Source organism: Lepidochelys olivacea (genome assembly GCF_965140295.1).
Source record: "Lepidochelys olivacea isolate rLepOli2 genome assembly, chromosome: 18".
In the NCBI taxonomy this organism is placed as follows: domain Eukaryota; kingdom Metazoa; phylum Chordata; order Testudines; family Cheloniidae; genus Lepidochelys; species Lepidochelys olivacea.
Window position 1 is genome coordinate 29,158,162 of NC_140428.1, and position 18,025 is coordinate 29,176,186.

Genomic DNA, 18,025 nt, shown 5'->3' on the forward strand with positions numbered 1-18,025 from the left:
GCTAGCCACTGTGTTCACCATCAACAGAACAAACCGGGCCCTCCGGCACCCTGCTGGGACTACGGCATCTGCCGGGGGGGGGGGGGGGCAGCCACATTCTCTTGGGCCAGCTGGGAATTAGAGATCGCAGCGCCAGCCTGCCCTCCAAGTGCCCACGTCAGCAACTGTCACACTTTGTGCATGAATGACCCAGCACACAGGAGGAGCTAAGGGGCCCAAGCGATGGCCCGAGGGTAAACTGGCAGAGGGAGCACATGCCTGCCAAGGCCAAATCAAAGAGCCAGGGATGGGAAATAATCCCACTGCGTGTGAGCGGCTGATACCATATCCGGTGGTGGAAAGACATGTGCAGATCCGTGCTACATGGAGAGAGAGCCATGCATGTCCCGGGGTGTCCCTCAGCACTGCTCTGCTCTAGCCGTGGGTCCCCTCCATCCTTCCCCTCTGACATGCGGACAAGACACCATCTCCAGCTTCTGCACCAGTGAAGGAGAGCTGTGGATCCTCTCGGCGCACAGTCCCTCGAGCCTGGCCCGGTCCCCTCCCCACACCGCAGGTCACAGCTGGAAGGAAGCTGCTCTGGAGCTTTGGCTGTGTGCAGGAAGTGCGGGGGCGGGATCGCCCCCATCCAGTCCCAGCGTAGGGCTCGTCCCAGTGACCACAGATGCTGGGGGTTAGGAATGTCCCAGCAACGGTAATTTGCGGTGATTCCTGCCTGTTCTCTCAGGGATTAAACACGCCAGGGTTGGGCTGCATGGACAGTTACGTCACCCCAGGGACTGACGATGGGCATTCAGCATGAGCCCCTTTGGAAGGGTGTGACGCAGCGGGGAGGGGGGATTGTTGACCTGGGAATGTGGCAGGGGAGTTTCATTGGGGATGGGAGACCTGAGAGCCTGTAACCCGAGCCGGGGGACACCTCTGCCTGGGAAACTGGACAAAGGCTGCAGGAGGGAGCCTGCTGGAGAGGTTTTGGTTTCAGTTTTGGGCTGGGTGGTGGAACGCAGGGAACCCCAGGGCTGGGGTCTAAGCTCCCTGCCCCCCAGAAGGACTTGACTGAGCGGTCCTGGTTGTACCCACAAGCTCTGTTTTGGACTGTGTTCCTATTGTCCAATAACCCTTCTGTTTTACTGGCTGGCTGAGAGTCACAGTGATTCAGAGGAAGAGGGGTGCAGGGCCTGGACTCCCCCACACTCCATGACAGGGGTGCAGTGCACAGGTCAGGCCCCTTAGGGCAGGGGGCCACCTCCGGCTGTTTACCAGTAGCCTGCATTCTGGGCATGCCCAGGGAGGCAGTGGGCGGGAGAGCACACTCCCAACTGGATCCTGTCTGTCTCTGAGGGATGCTTTGCTGCAGAGCTGCACTGCATGGAAAATCTCCACGGGCAAGGTCTGCACGGTGGGGCTCAGCGCATCAGGCACCCTGCCTCGTGTGTAGCCTGCGCAGAAAGCAGCGGGCAGCAGAAGGGCGAGGAGGCTAGTCTGGGCACAGCATGGGGACCTGGAGCCTCTGGCCGCAGCATGCAGCAACCCCCATTCCTCCCTTCCCCCAGCTGTAGGAGGAGCTGTTGGCAAGAGCGACCCATCAGCATCCAGGAATGCTTCAATGTGCATTGTGGCCGTACTGTGCGAACTCCCCCGAGGCAGCGGCGAAGCCTGAAATCTTGCATGAAGCTGGGGGAACACACGACTGGCAGCGTTGCAGCAGGGGCTGGCTGTGCCGAGCTGGGCTCTGGGCAGAGGCTGCGGGCTCAGTGCCCTGCTCGTGGGAAGCACGCTCCCTGTAGCTCCACAAACATTACCTCGCTTTACCCTAGTGCTGCCGCGTCTGCTGCCCACACGGAACCGGCGCCAGAGGGTCAGAGCAACTTAGAAATCAACTGCCCAGGCCCCGAATTCCACCCCCGCCCCCCCCCCCCCCGCACACACAGAATATCCCAGCAAGCAGGTCAGAATGATCCCAAGAAACCAAACGCAGCTGGTCATCCAAACTGATCCGCACACACCCTTCAAGTTGCAGTGGGGGAGGTTTAGATTGGATATTAGGAAAAACTTTTTCACTAAGAGGGTGGTGAAACACTGGAATGCGTTACCTAGGGAGGTGGTAGAATCTCCTTCCTTAGAGGTTTTTAAGGTCAGGCTTGACAAAGCCCTGGCTGGGATGATTTAACTGGGAATTGGTCCTGCTTTGAGCAGGGGGTTGGACTAGATGACCTTCTGGGGTCCCTTCCAACCCTGATATTCTATGATTCTATGATTCTATGCCCTCCCCGCCCAATTGCGAGCCTCTCTCCTGCAGCCCGGCTCTGCGTCAACGCTCTCCACGCACACAAGGTGTACGGCACTTCCCTCCTGATGCCAGCACACAACCCACCTTGCTAATTCCAGAGCTTCCTGAGGACCCCTGAACATGCCACTGCTGAGTGGCAAGAGCTAGTTGTTGTGTTTGCACCTTGAAACAAACCCTGTAAGGGAAAACCATCGGCGCTGGCCTTGGGGCCAGGGTCTGGTCCAAAGAGCAGGAGCGCCTTGCAGCGACTGCCTCTTTCACAGTTCACCAGTCTCTGCATCAGACTTTTCCAGTGATGAGATTTATAAACACATCCCTGGTGCTAAGGTAGTGGACCCAGTAGAGAGGGATGCAACCCAGGCCTGTGTAAGCAGATGCAGATACCCACGGGGGGTGGGGGTTGCAGTGGATGCAGCTGTGTGTCTGAGCTGTATGACTTGTCTCCGACCGCAAGCTCCTCGGGGAGACCAGAGCTCCACGGAGCTACAGCCAGCCCAGCTGTGTGCTCACCAGCCCAACTGTCACCTCTTGCATCTCATCTCTAAGAGCAGCCTGGAAAACGCCCCTGAACATCCAGCCAACCTGCCCAAGGTGCCTTATGCCACAACACACCGAGAGTGCTGGAGATGACCTGCCTGATAAACCCAAGCGCAGCCCAGGGAAGCTTTGTCCTCAACAGGCTAGAAAAATAAGGAGTCGGCTGTTGCCAAAGGTTCTGAGTCCAGCTGGAGCTAGCTGCAGCTTGTCATTTAAATCAATTGTGCACTTGGAACCAGACCCCGTTGTTGCTAATTAGTCAGGAGGATCTGCTGAAAGGAAGGTGGAGAAGGGAAGGGGCAGTCTGGGGACCGGGGAGAGCCCTACGGAAACGCAGCATCCTGCTTTCCCACTTGCTCGGAGTTTGCTGTCACCGACCGCTGGCAGGAAGCAGCAGATTGGTTTTATTCTCTGCAGAGGCTGGATTTCCAGTTACGGGGCTAAGGCAGGAGAATCCACAGCTCAGCTGATGGCAGCTCATCTGGCGGTTGCCCTGAATCCGCTGGACTGAACGTATGTTTCACCCACATTTGAAGTCCCTCCCAGCCACAGCCTCCAGTGTTAATATTTACTGAGCAGGGGCTCCATGCTCAGCGGGGTGCTCCGTGCTCAGCATTCAGCCCCATGGCTCTTGGGGGCCCCAGGCATTGAATCTAGTTGGTCACATTTCCTTTGCCCCAGCTTTGTGGTGTTAGCCAAGGCCCAGCTTACCCACCTGCCAGGGGAGGACAAGGACCCAGTGCCTAAGCCCTGGCTGCTGCACGTGTCAAAGGAGCTCCCTCCTGCATGGTGCGCCTTGACCCTGGCGCTGACCCGTTCTGTGCGCTGCCCAGGGATCAGCTGTGGCAGGGATGCCCCCAGCTCCAAGGACCCACTCTCTGCCCTTCCCACACGCCAGCCGCTTGGGAGCCCCACAGAAAGCCCCGTGCTCCAGCCCCGAGATGAGTGACTAACACTGGCCATTCAGAGACTCACCAGTCCAGTGGGATCCCGAGGGGGGAGCCCCTGGCTCCTGCCCTCCGAGCAGGCCCTTGCATCACTCGCGCTCTGCCTCATCACAGCCCTGTGCTTTGCGGCGTCTGGCAGGCAGCGCTCGGCTCGCTGCCGACCCTGCGCCGCCCCCAGGCAGCTGAGTCCGGAGCGGGGCTGAGTCCGGAGTGCCGGGGGCCAGTGCTGCCCTGCAGCGGCTGGCGTCCCTGCATCCCCTCCCTCAGACGCACCCGGGCGTATGTGCAGGGGAAATCAGCGGACACAAAGCCATGCTAAAGCTGGCAGCCGGATAATTAGGGCGGTCGGACTCTACCACCCCCTCCCAGGAAGAGGCAGACAGCTGGAACGTACCATTCATCCGCCGGCATCTGCCCGCGGCACAATGACAGGGCAGGAAAGAGACACAGGCCCGTGTCACAGAGCGAAGTCAAGTCTGCCAAGCGGAGCAGCCCTGGGCCCGGGAGACACAGAAACGCACAGAGAGCCCAGTGTGCATTGCCCAGAGCCACTCCCGCCCCCACCTCCGGCTGCAGGCAGGGGAGTGCCGGACTCAAATCCCAAGTCCCTGGGCCAGACGTCCCCTGCAGGGAACAGCAGCCACAGCAAGCGCTGTGGCTGGAGTCGGGGCAGAGGGCAGCAGGAGGGACACCCAGGCTTCCCCCGGCCCATTGCTGTTTGTGTGATAGCAGCATCCAAAGGCCACAGCACGCCAGGCATGGTGCACAGTGCTGGACTCCTATCCTAGCTTCAGTCGGTCACTGGGGACGAGCCCCAACTCAAACCCAGCCCCAGAGCTTTGCCCCGGGCTCACAGCCAACCGCAGAGCTTCCAGCCACCCCGGGGTCAAAAGTCACCTGTTGCCCCAAACCCACACAAGGTTGGCTTGGAAATATCTTTAAAAACAAATGCTGGGGTTAGTCACATGCCTCCTGGAGCTGAAGCTTTAAGTAAACCGCCACTGACTATCAAGCAACTCGTGCTGCAATCTCAAGACCTGCCTCCCCCCGCCACCCCCTTGCACGCTGCCTGGCATTATGACATGTCAATTACCTGGCTTCACGTTCCCTAGGCCAGCAAGGAGCAGCTGAGCCCGTGCTTGCGAAAGCCCCCTCCCAGCCCGAACGGCAGCCCCGAGTGGCCCAACGGGGATGCAGTCCAGCTGCTGCACTTTTCACTGCCTGAGCTCTTCACAGATACCCGCCACCTAATGCTCCCTGGCCCTTCGGCACAGCCACCTTGTCATGACGAGGCAACCAAAGCCCCCTGCTCCCAGCCCTGTGCTCAGCCACTAGGCTGGGGCTCTCCCCCCTCTCCATACCATGGCCCCTGTCCCAGAGGGGCCTCCCAGGTCCCCTGCCATCCAGACAGGTTCCCCCGCCCCACATCACCTGGGATGGGCAGGAGAGCTGCGCCCCCAAGGCAGAAAGCCCCTGCACTGTCCCTGGAGATGCTGCCGTGCCCATCACTACAAGGAGTAGGAAGCAGCTGAGGCTGGCTTGGTCAGTGAGTCCTGGGAGGCCCTGGGATTTTACAAGGGCACCAGATGCAGCATCCAGGCTCATGCCCCATCACACTGCAGTCGCCATCTGGGGGGAAGAAACCTGTGAGCGAGGGGCTCCATGCAGCTGGGCTGGGAGATCCCCACCCTCACGCCCCCCTGGAAGGCTGTGAAAAACCAGGCACACTGAGACGAGAGACACCAGCCCGTGCTAACTACCTGGCCAAGTGCCTCTTGGGGTGCAGGAGTCAGCCTCGTGCTGTGGGCAGGCAGCCCACGGGGTTCACCCCAAGCACCCTGTGCTCTGGGAGGATAAACAGCCTGAAGTCAGGATGCCTGCTAGAGCTTCTGAGCTGAAAGTCCACCAGAAGCCATTCCCGTGGGAATTCCCGAGGTGCCTGCTCCTGGAACGGCCCTTCTCCCAGCAGGACATGCAGCTCCTTGTCCCTGACGCCCATTGTATCTGCCCCCTGCCCCGAGACGAACAGAGACGATCTGCTGAGCTTCCCCTGCAGCATGGGGGCAGCAGAGGCAGATTACGGTTTTGTGGGGCCCTGGGCAGGAGTAAATGGGGGCCCCTCCCCACCCCTTCCACCTGCAGTTCCCTCTGCTCCCCCCGCACTCCTGCCGGGGAGCAGGTTGAGGTGGGGGGTGCCCATTTTTCCACGGCCCCCAGGCACGGGCCCCACTGGCTAATCTATCACTGGGGGGGCAAGCACTCTGGGCCTTGCAGCCACACAGGTTCCCTGGCCGCTTTGGGATCCGATTGCAGAGAAAACAGCTTCCCCTGTGCCCAGAGCACAGCCTTCCCCGTTCGGCGCGGTGCTCATTCCAGGCTGCTCCACCCAGCGATGCTTCCCGGGGGGAGAGTCTCAACGCAAGAGAGGTTCTGTCATCCCCGTACCGCTGCCTCACTGAGCTCCCCACCACGGCCACAGGGCTTTTACTGCAGCCAGACCCATCCCCATCCTGCAGCCAGGAGCCCTGCTACCGCGCTGCTTGACTGGGACTAGCAGGCAAAGAACCTGCTGGTTAGTGACTCCACCTTCACCCCAGCTTCTCCCCCTGCCCAGCTCCGCTCCTGCTTTCTCAACCGTGTCGCTTCCCCTCCACGCCAGGGAACTAACCCACTACCCTCTGCCAGTCCCCTGTCGGCCCCGTTTCCCCAGGACACTGCTGGCAGAAGGGGCTGCAGTGTGTCCCTGGGGAAGTTTTGGTTGGGAGACTGACTGGAAGTCACGTCTAGTTAAATCCATAGCAAACTAACTCCCGCCCCAGTTTCTCCTCAGACAGGAAGCTGCCTGCAGCAGGAAGTGCATTTCCCAAGTGTTGTCAGTGCCTCACACAATGGGGTGTGGACACGGACTAGGGGCACGGCTGCGACACAAGCAACGGGGAACATCTCCAGTCTCCTGGACACGTTGGCCAAGCCCTGCCTAACCCCTGCAGGAGTTTCTGGTGCTGTCCAAGTTACAGGAGAAACATGGAAGCGAAAGAGAAAGGAGGATTCTAGTCATGTCCCCGGAGCAATGCAGGATTGATCCCTACAACCGGCAGGGCTGCAGCGTGAGAATGCCCCATTGCAGCCGCCCACCGGCAGCCAGGAACTGGCCCCACGCCGTAGGGAAATCAAACCCCCCTGGGCAGCAGCACAATGGGGTGTCTGCCATGGGAGAGGCAGGAACTCGGCACTGGTGGCACCGAGATGAGATCAGAGTGAGACAAGCCCAACCTCCGCCCCCCAGAAGCACAAATTAGAGGGCACAAGCCATGAAGTTTCAGACTAACGCAGAAAAATTCCAGTGCCAGCAAAACGCTTCCCTGAGCTCCGTGCGCCTCCCTGCAGCCAGCCCAACCCCAGACAAGGAAACTCCAGGGGCCATGTCACCAGGGCTCCTTGCAGATGGGGCAGCACACGTCAATGCCCTGCATGCCAGCTGCTAGCGAGCGCTGCCATCTGCTGGGATGCTGCTGGAAATTCATTCACTGAGCTGCAACAGGCCTCATACTGCATCATCTAGGAGCAGGCCGAGTCAGCGGGGACTCCTAATCCTGCCGAAAAGTCACAAGGGGCCCGTAGGACCTGTCCTGCCAACCAGCACAGAATCATCCCTCTGCTGCACGAGGTTCTTGTGAACCACATTCCCGGCTAGTCCTTTTTCGAATCTTGCAATAAGTTCCGGTGGGCAGTTAGGTCCTGCCGAAAAGGTATGTTCATTGATCAGTTTTACATTTATTGGTTCTCAATTTCAGCAGCTAGCAGGGAGTTACGTGCCAGGAGCAGCGTGCATCTGGCACTAGCTGCATGGACAGAAGCCATTCCCTCCCTGCAGAATGAGCAGGCTGTGCTCGGAAAAATGCGACGGACTGATGGGTGCTGGTCCTGCCATGGCAAAGCAGCTCTATGCATCATGCACAACACAGCTCTGCCAGGCTGCCGTGAGGATACAGCCCCTGGGAGGAGCTGCCGTCCTAGGCTGGGGATTGAGTTTCTAACTGCTTAGCCAGGACAGATGGGAAACTTTCCATGTAACCCTCCCCAAGGCCGCTCAAGCCAAGCGCACAGCGACAGTGCAGGGGAATTAGGGCGCCTTTAATCTCCATCACTCCAATTTGAGCTGGAGCCCAGGACACGTCAAGCTGAGTTCTGTAACCTCCACTGAGCCCTTTCTGCCTCTCTCGGTCCCAAGCATACAACCACCCTGGAAGAGTGGGGCTGGCGGTCTGTTCCGCGCCAGCCAAGTGGTCAGCTCCTTGCGTAACCACTCTGAGAACGAGTTCACCCGTCCCTATTGCTGGCTCACCCGGGGCACAGTGCCCCACTGCCCAGCCACCACGGCCAGGCTTGCTCCTAAGGGGTCCAGGCAGGCGACGCGGCGCACACAGCAGCCAGTGTAGTCAGAGTTCTGTCCTTCTTCTCGTCTGGAGCCGCATCTCCTGCCTCCACCCCAGGGTACCCAGAGCAACACGGGGCTCCCACGGGAGGGGCAGTACCCTGTGTCCACTACAGCCTCCAGCAAAGAAACCGTGGGCCCCCCCGTCTCCTTTACTGCTCTCTGCAGGAGAGGAGCTCGACCCCAGCGTGGCCACCAGGCTTGGCTCAGACCGTGGCAGTTACAGGGGCCTGGGACAGTCCTGTCCGCCCTGAAATGGCCCCTTCCTAGGGCCTGTCACCTGTGGGTTACAAAGCAGGGCTCCACACCCCATTTTACACATTGGTAGCCGAGGCTGCACATGCCCCAGTGAGTCAGTGACCTGGCGTCTGGGCTCCCAGCTCCTGTCCTAACCATAAGTATGGCTAGGTTAGGTCCCCGAGGTCATGGAAGTCACAGGGGCTGCGGGACTCCAGGGACTCCAGCTCACAGCCAGCGGGGCCCTGGCAGGGTTCCAGTGACAGGCAACAAGGGGCCCCCTGCAAGGTTCCAGCGATGGGTGACAGACTCCTGAGGGGGCCCTCCTCAGGGCTCCAGGGATGGACGACAGCCTACGCCTCGGGTGAGTGGCTGGGGGTGTCCCGTTTTCTCTTTGGGAAATACAGTCACCGTACAGCTCCCAGCCGCCGTGGGCAGAGAGGGAACCCCAGAGCTCCTGGGCATCACAGTGGTGGCGGAAACTAGGGAGCTGCAGCAGCAAAAGTCACAGACAGGTCACGGCTTCCATGAATTTTTGTTTATTGCCTGTGACCTGTCTGTGACTTTTACTAAAAACAACCATGACAAAATCTGAGCCTTAACCATGAGACCCCCAGCCTCCCATTAGGAGAAACGTCCAAATGGTTTCACTAGGTTGCACAGTGACCCCTGAGCCCTATCCTGTCTGTGCATGCCACCTGTGCAGAACACATGTTTCCTCCTGGCAAAGAGGGCAGGACTCTCCAGAGGTTCTCAGTACAAATCCTGTACATCAGATGGGGACCTTGGACCATCCTTCCCACCCCTTGACTCTCCGGGGCTGCCAAGTTCCCATCACAGATAATTCCTTCAGGACCCGCCTCGCTACAGCTCTCGGCTCTTTATCCCTGACAAGTGACACAGAGAATTTGCCTACACACTCTGCAGACTAGGCCCAGCGCCATCTGTAAAAGCCCCCCAGTGTGGTCCTCCCCGACTTATTTACATCTCCACACCAGCAATATAAATAATGACCATCACATGCCCCTCTGGAGTGAAAGCATTCTGGAAACTTGCCCTTCACACTCCACAAACACAAGCGATATATGTTATCTGGGTGCCCAAATCAAACAGTGGATACTTCTGCAAACTCTTAATTACCAAGTCTCGTAACAACCTTGTTCAGCACAGCTGGTGAAAAACGACGACAGGTCTGCAAGCAAATTCTAGTGTTAAGTAAACAATTACTTGGGTCAGCATTCTTCGGGCAGATTAATTCTTAGCCAGAGATTTGGTGCTGCAAATCATGTTCTCCTAGTGCTACTTGATCAAGTAACTGTAGGATGAGTAATAAAGGGGCAGGGTTATTTCACTTATCCTGATGTTAGCTCCTGGAGGAGACTCGTGGGAGGCTACTGGAGTAGCCTCTCCTGAGAAAGGAGCAGGCCCAGAGGCCTGAGGTGGCACTAGAGGCTGGTCTCCTCAGGTTTCTGGCACCAGCACCTGTTCTCCAAACCAAAGAACCTCAGCCTAGGCTGGCCCAGGCTCTAGCCTCAAGGCCGACGAGAGCAGAGCCCTGCCAGGTTAGTAACTAAAGGTGCTTCTGTAGCCGAGTTCCCTGGCACAGGCTGGTAAGGAGCCTCCTGCATTTTGCTCTGCACAGAAGGGCAGCATGTCACACAGAGCAGCTTGCATTGTTGCTCCCCGTAAGTCCCATCTCCAGAAGCGTCCAGCACTTCCATGCGGGTATAAACAGAGCCCTGTTGCAACCTTCAGGTGGGCTGCTCGCTCAGCCCCTGCACGCTGCATCACGTTGGTGCCCAGCTGAAGATGCAGAGAGAGTCTGGAAAGGGGCGGATACAGAGTGTTGCGGGGGAGCCTTTTACGCATCTGTGGCAACTAATCAGCTGTAAATCCAACTGCCAGGAGCAGCCTCCTCCCAGGCTAGGGCAGGCGAGAACATCGGCAGCCGCTCACTCAGGCTCATGGTCTCAATTGCTGAATGCAGCAGAGTACAACAGCCTAACTCAGCTGACTGCTGTGCCAGCGGCCCACACCTCCTGCATTATCCTTTGAGCGCTGCCTGCCAGGGGACAGAGTGGATCAGCCCAGATCTCAGATCCCTAATCCCATCCGAACCGTATGCTCGCTGCGTGCTCCCAGCCCAGGGTTGCCATGGACCCATGCAGGTGCAGTGAGACCCGCAGCAGGTCAACCAGTGCCTCCAGTGAACCGCAGCAGGATTTGGTAGGTCTTTGTCTATTATGAGCCTGGCCTCCTAGCCTAGAGGTGCAGAACTCACTCTGCGGTGGTGACAGCAGAGTGACGGGCCAGCCCTTCCCCGCTGCTCCTGCTGCCAGACAAGACACAGTCGAGCTCTCCATGGACGGAGGAGCTGGGAAGAACGACCCACATAGTGTGGAATCCCCAGGGCCTGGAAACACACTCCGCTCCCAAAGGAATCCCATCGCTCCCCTCCTGGCACTTCTTCTGGGGTCCTGGCATGCCCAGGAAGCCTAGGGCACTCCTGGGGGTGAGGCACAGCATCCCCAACACTTCTACACAGAGCAGAGGGAGCTGCAGCTGGCAGTCGTGCCGATCCACAGGGTGGCCCAACCAGACCTTCCCATATCCCCCAGCGACAGCACTCTGACTGCTCAGGGCTGCCATCACCTCACCCTTCCATCTCAAATAGCATACCCTGCCCGCACCCTCCTCCAGCGCCCTGGCAGCCCGTCACTCAGGCCACAACGTGAACAATTCACTCTCCAGGTCTCACGTCTGAATCGTAAGGAGACATGACGAGAGACACTGAAAAGCTGCAAAATCCAACCCATGTCCCCACTCGACCAGCCAGCCCCACCCCTCCTGGGTCTGCACAGGGATCTGGGCCATAGGAAGGGCGAGGGGCTTCGTCCCTGGGAACCTCACACAGCTCACACAGCCCCTCAGCATCTGAGGCTGCACCACCCAGGGCCTGACAACAGTTCTCTCTGTCCCAGGATCTCGCCACCCCAGGAATGTTTCCCCATTGACCATCACCTTCCGCTCCCACTGGAGGTCTGAGGGGCCTGGCCCCAGGAAACTCCACACAGACATATAGGTTGGGGTCAGGAGTGGGAGCCTGTCCACCTCCCCACCCATCGGGCTGACGGAGTCTGTGGCCTTGGGACCCAGCAAGGGAGCTAGACACCGGGGCTTTTCCGCAGGGTCCCTCTGGTTCAAATCTCCAGCCTGCTCAAAGGCAGTGAGGTGGGCATCCACATCCCCCCCTCCTTAACCAGGGGCAGCAATTTAGTATCGAGGTTCCCTGCGGAACTGGCCCCCCCAGGTCTATCCCCACTCACCCCTGGGGGGTCCCTTGTGCCTCTCCGCTCCCCACCGCCAGTTCATGCTGCTGCTGCTTCTGCAGCTCTTTCTCGGGCTCTCGCTGTCTCTCACAGTCCTCTTGCTCTCTCGGACTCAGCTCCAATCCCGTCCGTCTCCGATCCCCCGATGGGGAACCCGATCGTGAAGACCCTCGTCTGGTCGGGGACAGGAGTCTTGGCAATGCCTGGCTACCACTCCAGCTGCTCCCAGATCCTGCTATAGCCCCATTTGGGTCAGGAATCTGTTCCTTAGAGCGGTCATCCTCCTCCAGCTGCACGAGAACTGTGCCTTGGTGAACTTTCCAATGCGTAACCCTCTCTTTTTGCACAGGGTTACAATGTCCTTCTTAAGAAGACGGTGACAGGCCCTCACTCCGCTCTTCCCAAGTTGTTGTGGACTCACAGGCCTGTGTGCTCTCAGCTCCCCACGGTTTCCAGGGAGAACCCCTAGTGTGCCAGCCCTTCTCGAGGTCACCTCCTCTTTGCCAGGGTCTAGCTGCAGACTCCTGCAATCCCCTGCAATCCCTAGGGGAACCTTGTTACTGCAAAAGTCCTTCTCTCTCCCAGGGCCAAGCCGCAGGCTCCTCTGCCCCTGAGACTGCTCATTGCAGTCCCCAGGGGGACCCCATTACTGCACAGTCCTTCTCGCTGGTCACACACTCCCAGGGGTTAACCGCCCCCTGAAACTGTCACTCTCTGAATCTTCAGCACACCTGGTCTCCATCAATCCCCCTTTGTTTTACTGCTCCCCAGTCACTTACTGCAGGAAGCGCCGTCCACGGGGTGCAGTACATCCCACCTCTCCCACCAGTTGTCTCGGAGTCCCCGGGCGATGCTCTGGAACTGCTCCCCATGAAGCCAGGCAGGACTCTGGGGAAGCCTCCTTTCTGTGAGCAGCCTGTCTTCAGGACACACAGCTCACACAGCTTCCACCTTCCTGGGTCTGACCTCGGAGCATTCAGCATCCTCTGCCCCTCTGTGCGCTTCCCACAGCCAATCTGCCCAGGCGGGGCTCCTGAGGAAGCCAGAGGGTCCTGCACCCCAACTTTGCAGTCAGACGTGACTCTCAGCCAGCCAGTAAAATAGAGGTTTATTAGACGACAGGAACATGGTCTAACACAGAGCTTGTAGGTGCAGAGAATCGGACCCCTCAGCTGGGTCCATTTTGGGGGGCAGTGAGCCAGACAACCACATCTGCCTTCACTCCATGTCTCCAGCCAGCCCCAAACTGAAACCCCCTCCAACCCCTCCTCCTCTGGGCTTTGTCCCTTTCCCAAGCCAGGAGGTCACCTGATTCCTTTGTTCTCCAACCCTCCAGCTCTCACCTTGCAGGGTGAAAGAGCCCAGGCCATCAGTTGCCAGGAAACAGGGTGTCGGCCATTCTCTGTGTCTAGACCCCTGCACACACCTGCCTTCCAGGGCTCTGCAAGGATCATACACCCTTACCCCACCACCTAGATACTTCAGAACTGCCTAGGGGAAACTGAGGCACCCCCACACTATTCAGAGGAAACATTAAGAACAGTCCCACTTCGTCACACAGATGGCCTCAGTTAGGTCCTGCTTTTGGGGGGTTGTTTTGGAACCCACCTTTCTGGGAAAGGACAATGTTGCTGACTGTGCAGTAGAGCGAGGCCTGTGCAAAGGGGCGCGTCCTGCATTGCTCTCTGACCACCAGACACAATCGCAGAGGGCAGTTTGTTTCCTAGCAGAGAAGTCCAAGCATCCCCTGCAGTTCTGGTCATGCCTGTGTCCCCTCTCTGGGCTCTGCCAATACAGCACCCATCTGGCTGTGTTAGCCTAGCTTAGATACTCCCATGGCCCTCGTTAAGGAGTACCTGAGCACCTCACAATCCACTGTAGAACATGGAAGGAAGTACTGATATCTCCATTATGCAGATGGGAAACTGAGGCACAGACAAACTGATCTGCATGAAGTCTGTGGTGGAGCAGGGAATTAAACACAGGTTTCCAAGTCCTAGGTTCATCCCCTAACCACTGGGCCATCCATCCTCTTGTTTGCCATCCTGGGTCTCTTGTGAGTAGAAACAGCCAGTCCTGCCAGGCTGTGATGAGGCAAGAGGATGAACATGGGGAAGTTGTGATCTTCACACTTGTTCCACTCCTCAAAACTGACTCTGAAGTGAATGCTGTGAAGGTGAAAGGCCAGGAACCTCTCCAAACCCTTGCCCAAATGCTGCTTTACTAACGTAACTAACTTCCCCCTTTAAACTCATCCTTAAAAATAGCTGGGGAGTGAAAATCCTCAGAAATCTGTGCCAAGAGCAGCTCCCTTTAAGGGTCATTGCTTCATTCTATTTGTCTTGCTCCTCTCAAAATCCAGCACCTAATTCCAGCAAACAGAGCAGCCCCACACGTCTACTTAGAACAAAAGTTCCTAGTGGTGTTGCCAAGGTTTTAAGACTAAACAACAATCTCTCTTGTGGCTTTAAGAATTTTCACATCTCACCCTTCCAGCAAAGGGCAGGAGCCACTGCAAATGAGCCGCAAGCCTTAGTGACAACAGATTCTAGGCCCCTTGGAAAACCTGGGTGCTAATTGCCGGGGAATGTCCTGAGCAGTGAATTGTTCCATCACCTTCAGGGGGACGTCACCCCATAAATCATCCGAGAATCCAAGAAATTCAGGATGTAGCAGGAGGGAAGAAGGAGCACTCGGCTCCAGGGCTCCTGCCCAACACCGCATCAGTAGCAAACTGCCAGCTGCTCAAGTGAAGCATTAGCCAGGGCTCCCTCGAATGCATTTATAAAAACCTGCCACACTTACCTGGAATAAAACGGTCACCAGGAAACAGCCAATGTCTGAAAAGCCAGCGGAAATTTTAGCTGCCTGTGGATTCAGTGCAGAGGGGGAGCAGAACATTCCCAGAGCAAGCTCCTGAACCAGCAGAGCTGGTTGATCAGTAAGAGATAAGATGCCCTAAATCCACTCAAGCTTTACATTAACGATCAATTAGATTAGGAGGCGAGATCCTCACTAGAACTATTTCTGTGCATGGGCATGTGGAGATCGACGCACTGACTGGGCCGGCCACTCTCCCAGACCCACTTGGATGCGGGACCAGTAACTCATGTGTTCCAAAAGCTGCTGAGGAGAGCAAGTTAAACGTTTAAATGTGTAACACAAACTCCCACTGGAGAGAGAGAGAGGGAGGGAGAGGGAGAGAGGGAGGGAGAGAGGGAGACTCCCCCTCTGCAGCACAGTGACATAGGGTCAAGGAGACAGGGCTGTGCTGTCCCAGGCTGAGACTTTGTACCAGGAGATGGAAGAAGAATGCAGAGCTGCAAAGTCATAAACCGTCTTGTGCGGCATGCACTGTATCAAACACACCCAGTTAGCGGTGACTCTAGGTCCCAGCAGGCAGCAGCCCCATTCACGGAGTTGGGAAACGCTCAGGGAGTGGTGATGATGATGACGTGTGTAAGACACACTGGGGTAAGTTTCATGGTGAAGACACTTCCACAGTTAGCGTCAGCTGTTACACTCGGCCTCCGCTCTGCACTGCACAAAGGCAAGAGCAGTTTGCCTGTAAACTTCCAGGAAGCCATTCCTAGACATGCAGCTATGCAATTCTCCTGGCCAACAGCCTGTAAGGGCCTTGCCTCTGGGAGAGGTGGATCTGAGGAATCATGAGCTGTAGAGAGGTTAAAGCCCTTGTCGCTCACTGTGGCTGTGTGCGTCTCAGGTTTGGACTGAGAATTCCTTGAGACTTTCTGGGGTGCCTTAGGGAAGTGTGACAGGCCCCTGGAGTAGGGTCACCATGAAGGATGGGAATGGTTGGGAAGTTGGTAATGGGCTTTGGAGCTTTTCACTCCCAGTTCCCCATCTGTTTCTGAGGACACTTCTTTCTGGTGAATACCTAATAACACCATCTTCACTTCTCCCCACTGTCTGGGCAAAGGTCACTGGCACATTCAGAAATAATTTTGCAACTTGCCCAAATGAACCCAAGAACTAAACACAAATGGGGAAAGCAACAAGCCTCAACATACCATTTAGCTCTGCTGCTGACAGAGACCCTTGCCCCATCAGCAGTTCTCTCCCACACTCCCAGAGCAGGACTCTGCCATCTCAACAGAGCCTGGCAGTCCCACACCAGCTCCGCTCTGACACGCTGCATGAACACCTGGCCACTACGGCCCCATGCCCCATTTGCACACAGACATGGAGCCTATCTAGACAAACACCTGTGATGTCGCAGACATGGAGCTGCATTTCTGCTAACTCCAGACCCCTTGCGTGATTCCAGACTCCCACTGCAAGTGATTGTAACACTCCTGTGAATGGGTTACGGCTGGCAGCAGCCCAGACGGGTGGCCAGGAGGCTGGAACAATTTGTATGGTGGGGGTGCTGATGATGGGAACCATGTATTTGGTGTATGTTATTACTACTTCAAGCCAGGGGCTGCAGCAGCACCCCCTAGTTCCAGGACCACTGGAGGTGGCATGACACCATGCAAGGCAGACTCCTGCACCTTGCACCCCATTTTTAGTCTGCCAGGGGGCACCACCCTCCCAGAGGTCCCTCCTCTGCAGGCTATGTCAACATGCAAACTAATTCTTTCCCTGCAACTAAACAGGATGAACAGGCTCAATTAGATTAGCTTGAATTATATCGGATCAGGAACAGCTGTGATGGTGAAGTTAAATCCCAGCTGGACTCTCCTTGGGCTGCTTGCTCTAGGGAGGCTGGAAATCACTGAAGAGCAAGCACAGCCCTCCAGTGCCTCTAGGGACTGCTGCCTAGGCATCTCCACTGGGCTCTGGGGTGACAGCATTAACACAGAACTCCCAGCCTGTCCCTAGAACTGAGCGCCTTCCTCCCAGCCAGGCTCAGGGGTGGAGCGTCCTGTGCAGAGAGCAGATGACCTCATCTCACATACTGTGCCTTTGATTGCTGCCCTTTCCTTTGTTCTTTGGTTAAAACTCGCACACTGTGCTGAGCAGACAGTCTGTGGATAAATGGAGATTTCCTGTGCATGCTCGAAAGACGCATTAGCTCATTTTCCAGTCTCTTCTTTAGCGCTGCTGTAAGTACCAGAGCAGAAGCAGCAGCCCTCTGCGAAAGCTCCACCTAGCCCCGAGGGAGGGGCCCTGGCTCTCACAATAATCCCATTGTGTGTGGGAACCTGCGACCTAGGCTCTGCTCCCCGTGTGGGGGGCTGCACAGAGCTTGGCACACCTGGAGCTTTCCCAGGCACCTCTTTGGGGACTTGGGAACAAGCTCCATTCGTGACGAATCCATGCCAGCCACGGAGCTGCAGGGCCATGAGGGATAGCTCAGTGGTTTGAGCATTGGCCTGCTAAACCCAGGGTTGTGAGTTCAATCCCTGAGGGGGCCGTTTAGGGATCTGGAGCAAAAATTGGGGATTGGTCCTGCTTCAAGCAGGGGGTTGGACTAGATGACCTCCTGAGGTCCCTTCCAACCCTAACCTTCTATGAATCTATGTGCCATATTAACAACCCACCGGGAGCCCAGGAACTAAGGAATGGAAAAAAAATCACGATCATTCTGCTATGCAGAATAGGTTAAAAACAGGCTTCACTCCCATGCCCACTGCTCATCCAAGACAAGCAATCGCCCCACCCTGCCGACAACAGAGACAACCCTGCCCATCCCCTGACACTGCTGCACACAAGCCCCGCAGTGCTGGGGGCTAGGGGCCTGAATTCACCGGAGCAGGAAACCCACTTGCTGACACATTGCCAACCCCATTGCATGCGCCAGGCTGGCATCTGTCAGAGCTACTGGAAAGCTCCTACTGCCAACCCGCAGGAAATCACAGCCATTGGTACCCAAACCACCCCATCTGCCCTGCAAACTCCACCTAGGGAGGGACACACTGGCCCCAGGTCTTTGAACTCTGCTGCTGGCAGCCGCCCCCCTCCCTCCCGCTGGGAAAGTCAGAGGCATGGATCTGTGGACCGTAGGGAAGGCAGCGCGGTGCGCTCCATAATCAGAGCGCTGCTCCACGCTCCCCTGCCGGCTTCCCTGGGCCAGTGTAGAGGAAGGGCTCACAAACAACCATGGCAGAGCGTTCAGGCCTTCTCCTCAAGGGACATTCCTCACTGCAGAATGGCACCCTGGCCCAGTCACTAAGGGACAGAGCACTCCTGGCTTGCAGGTCACCAGACAGACAGACAGTGCAGCAGCTGAGATAACCACCTCTGGGTTCCAGGAAGGAGAGCAGGAGATGCAGCGTCACCCCTG

At 57.2% G+C, this 18,025-nt stretch overlaps 1 protein-coding gene across 4 annotated transcripts in view; it reads right to left on the reverse strand.

Annotated features, from left to right (window-relative positions):
* Nucleotides 1-18,025, reverse strand: part of PLEKHG5 (pleckstrin homology and RhoGEF domain containing G5) — a 119,019-nt gene that overhangs the window by 48,010 nt on the left and 52,984 nt on the right. Inside the window, exon 1 of one of the 4 annotated variants that reach the window (XM_084652104.1) lies at nt 14,581-14,891. The exons of 2 other annotated variants lie outside the window; for them this stretch is intronic. In XM_084652104.1, coding sequence (XP_084508230.1) covers nt 14,581-14,676 — 96 coding nt within the window. In that variant the 5' untranslated portion in view covers nt 14,677-14,891. Of the gene's footprint in view, nt 1-3,802; nt 4,088-14,580; nt 14,892-18,025 lie in introns of those variants that run through there. One more of the 4 variants, XM_084652105.1, reaches the window with a different exon arrangement.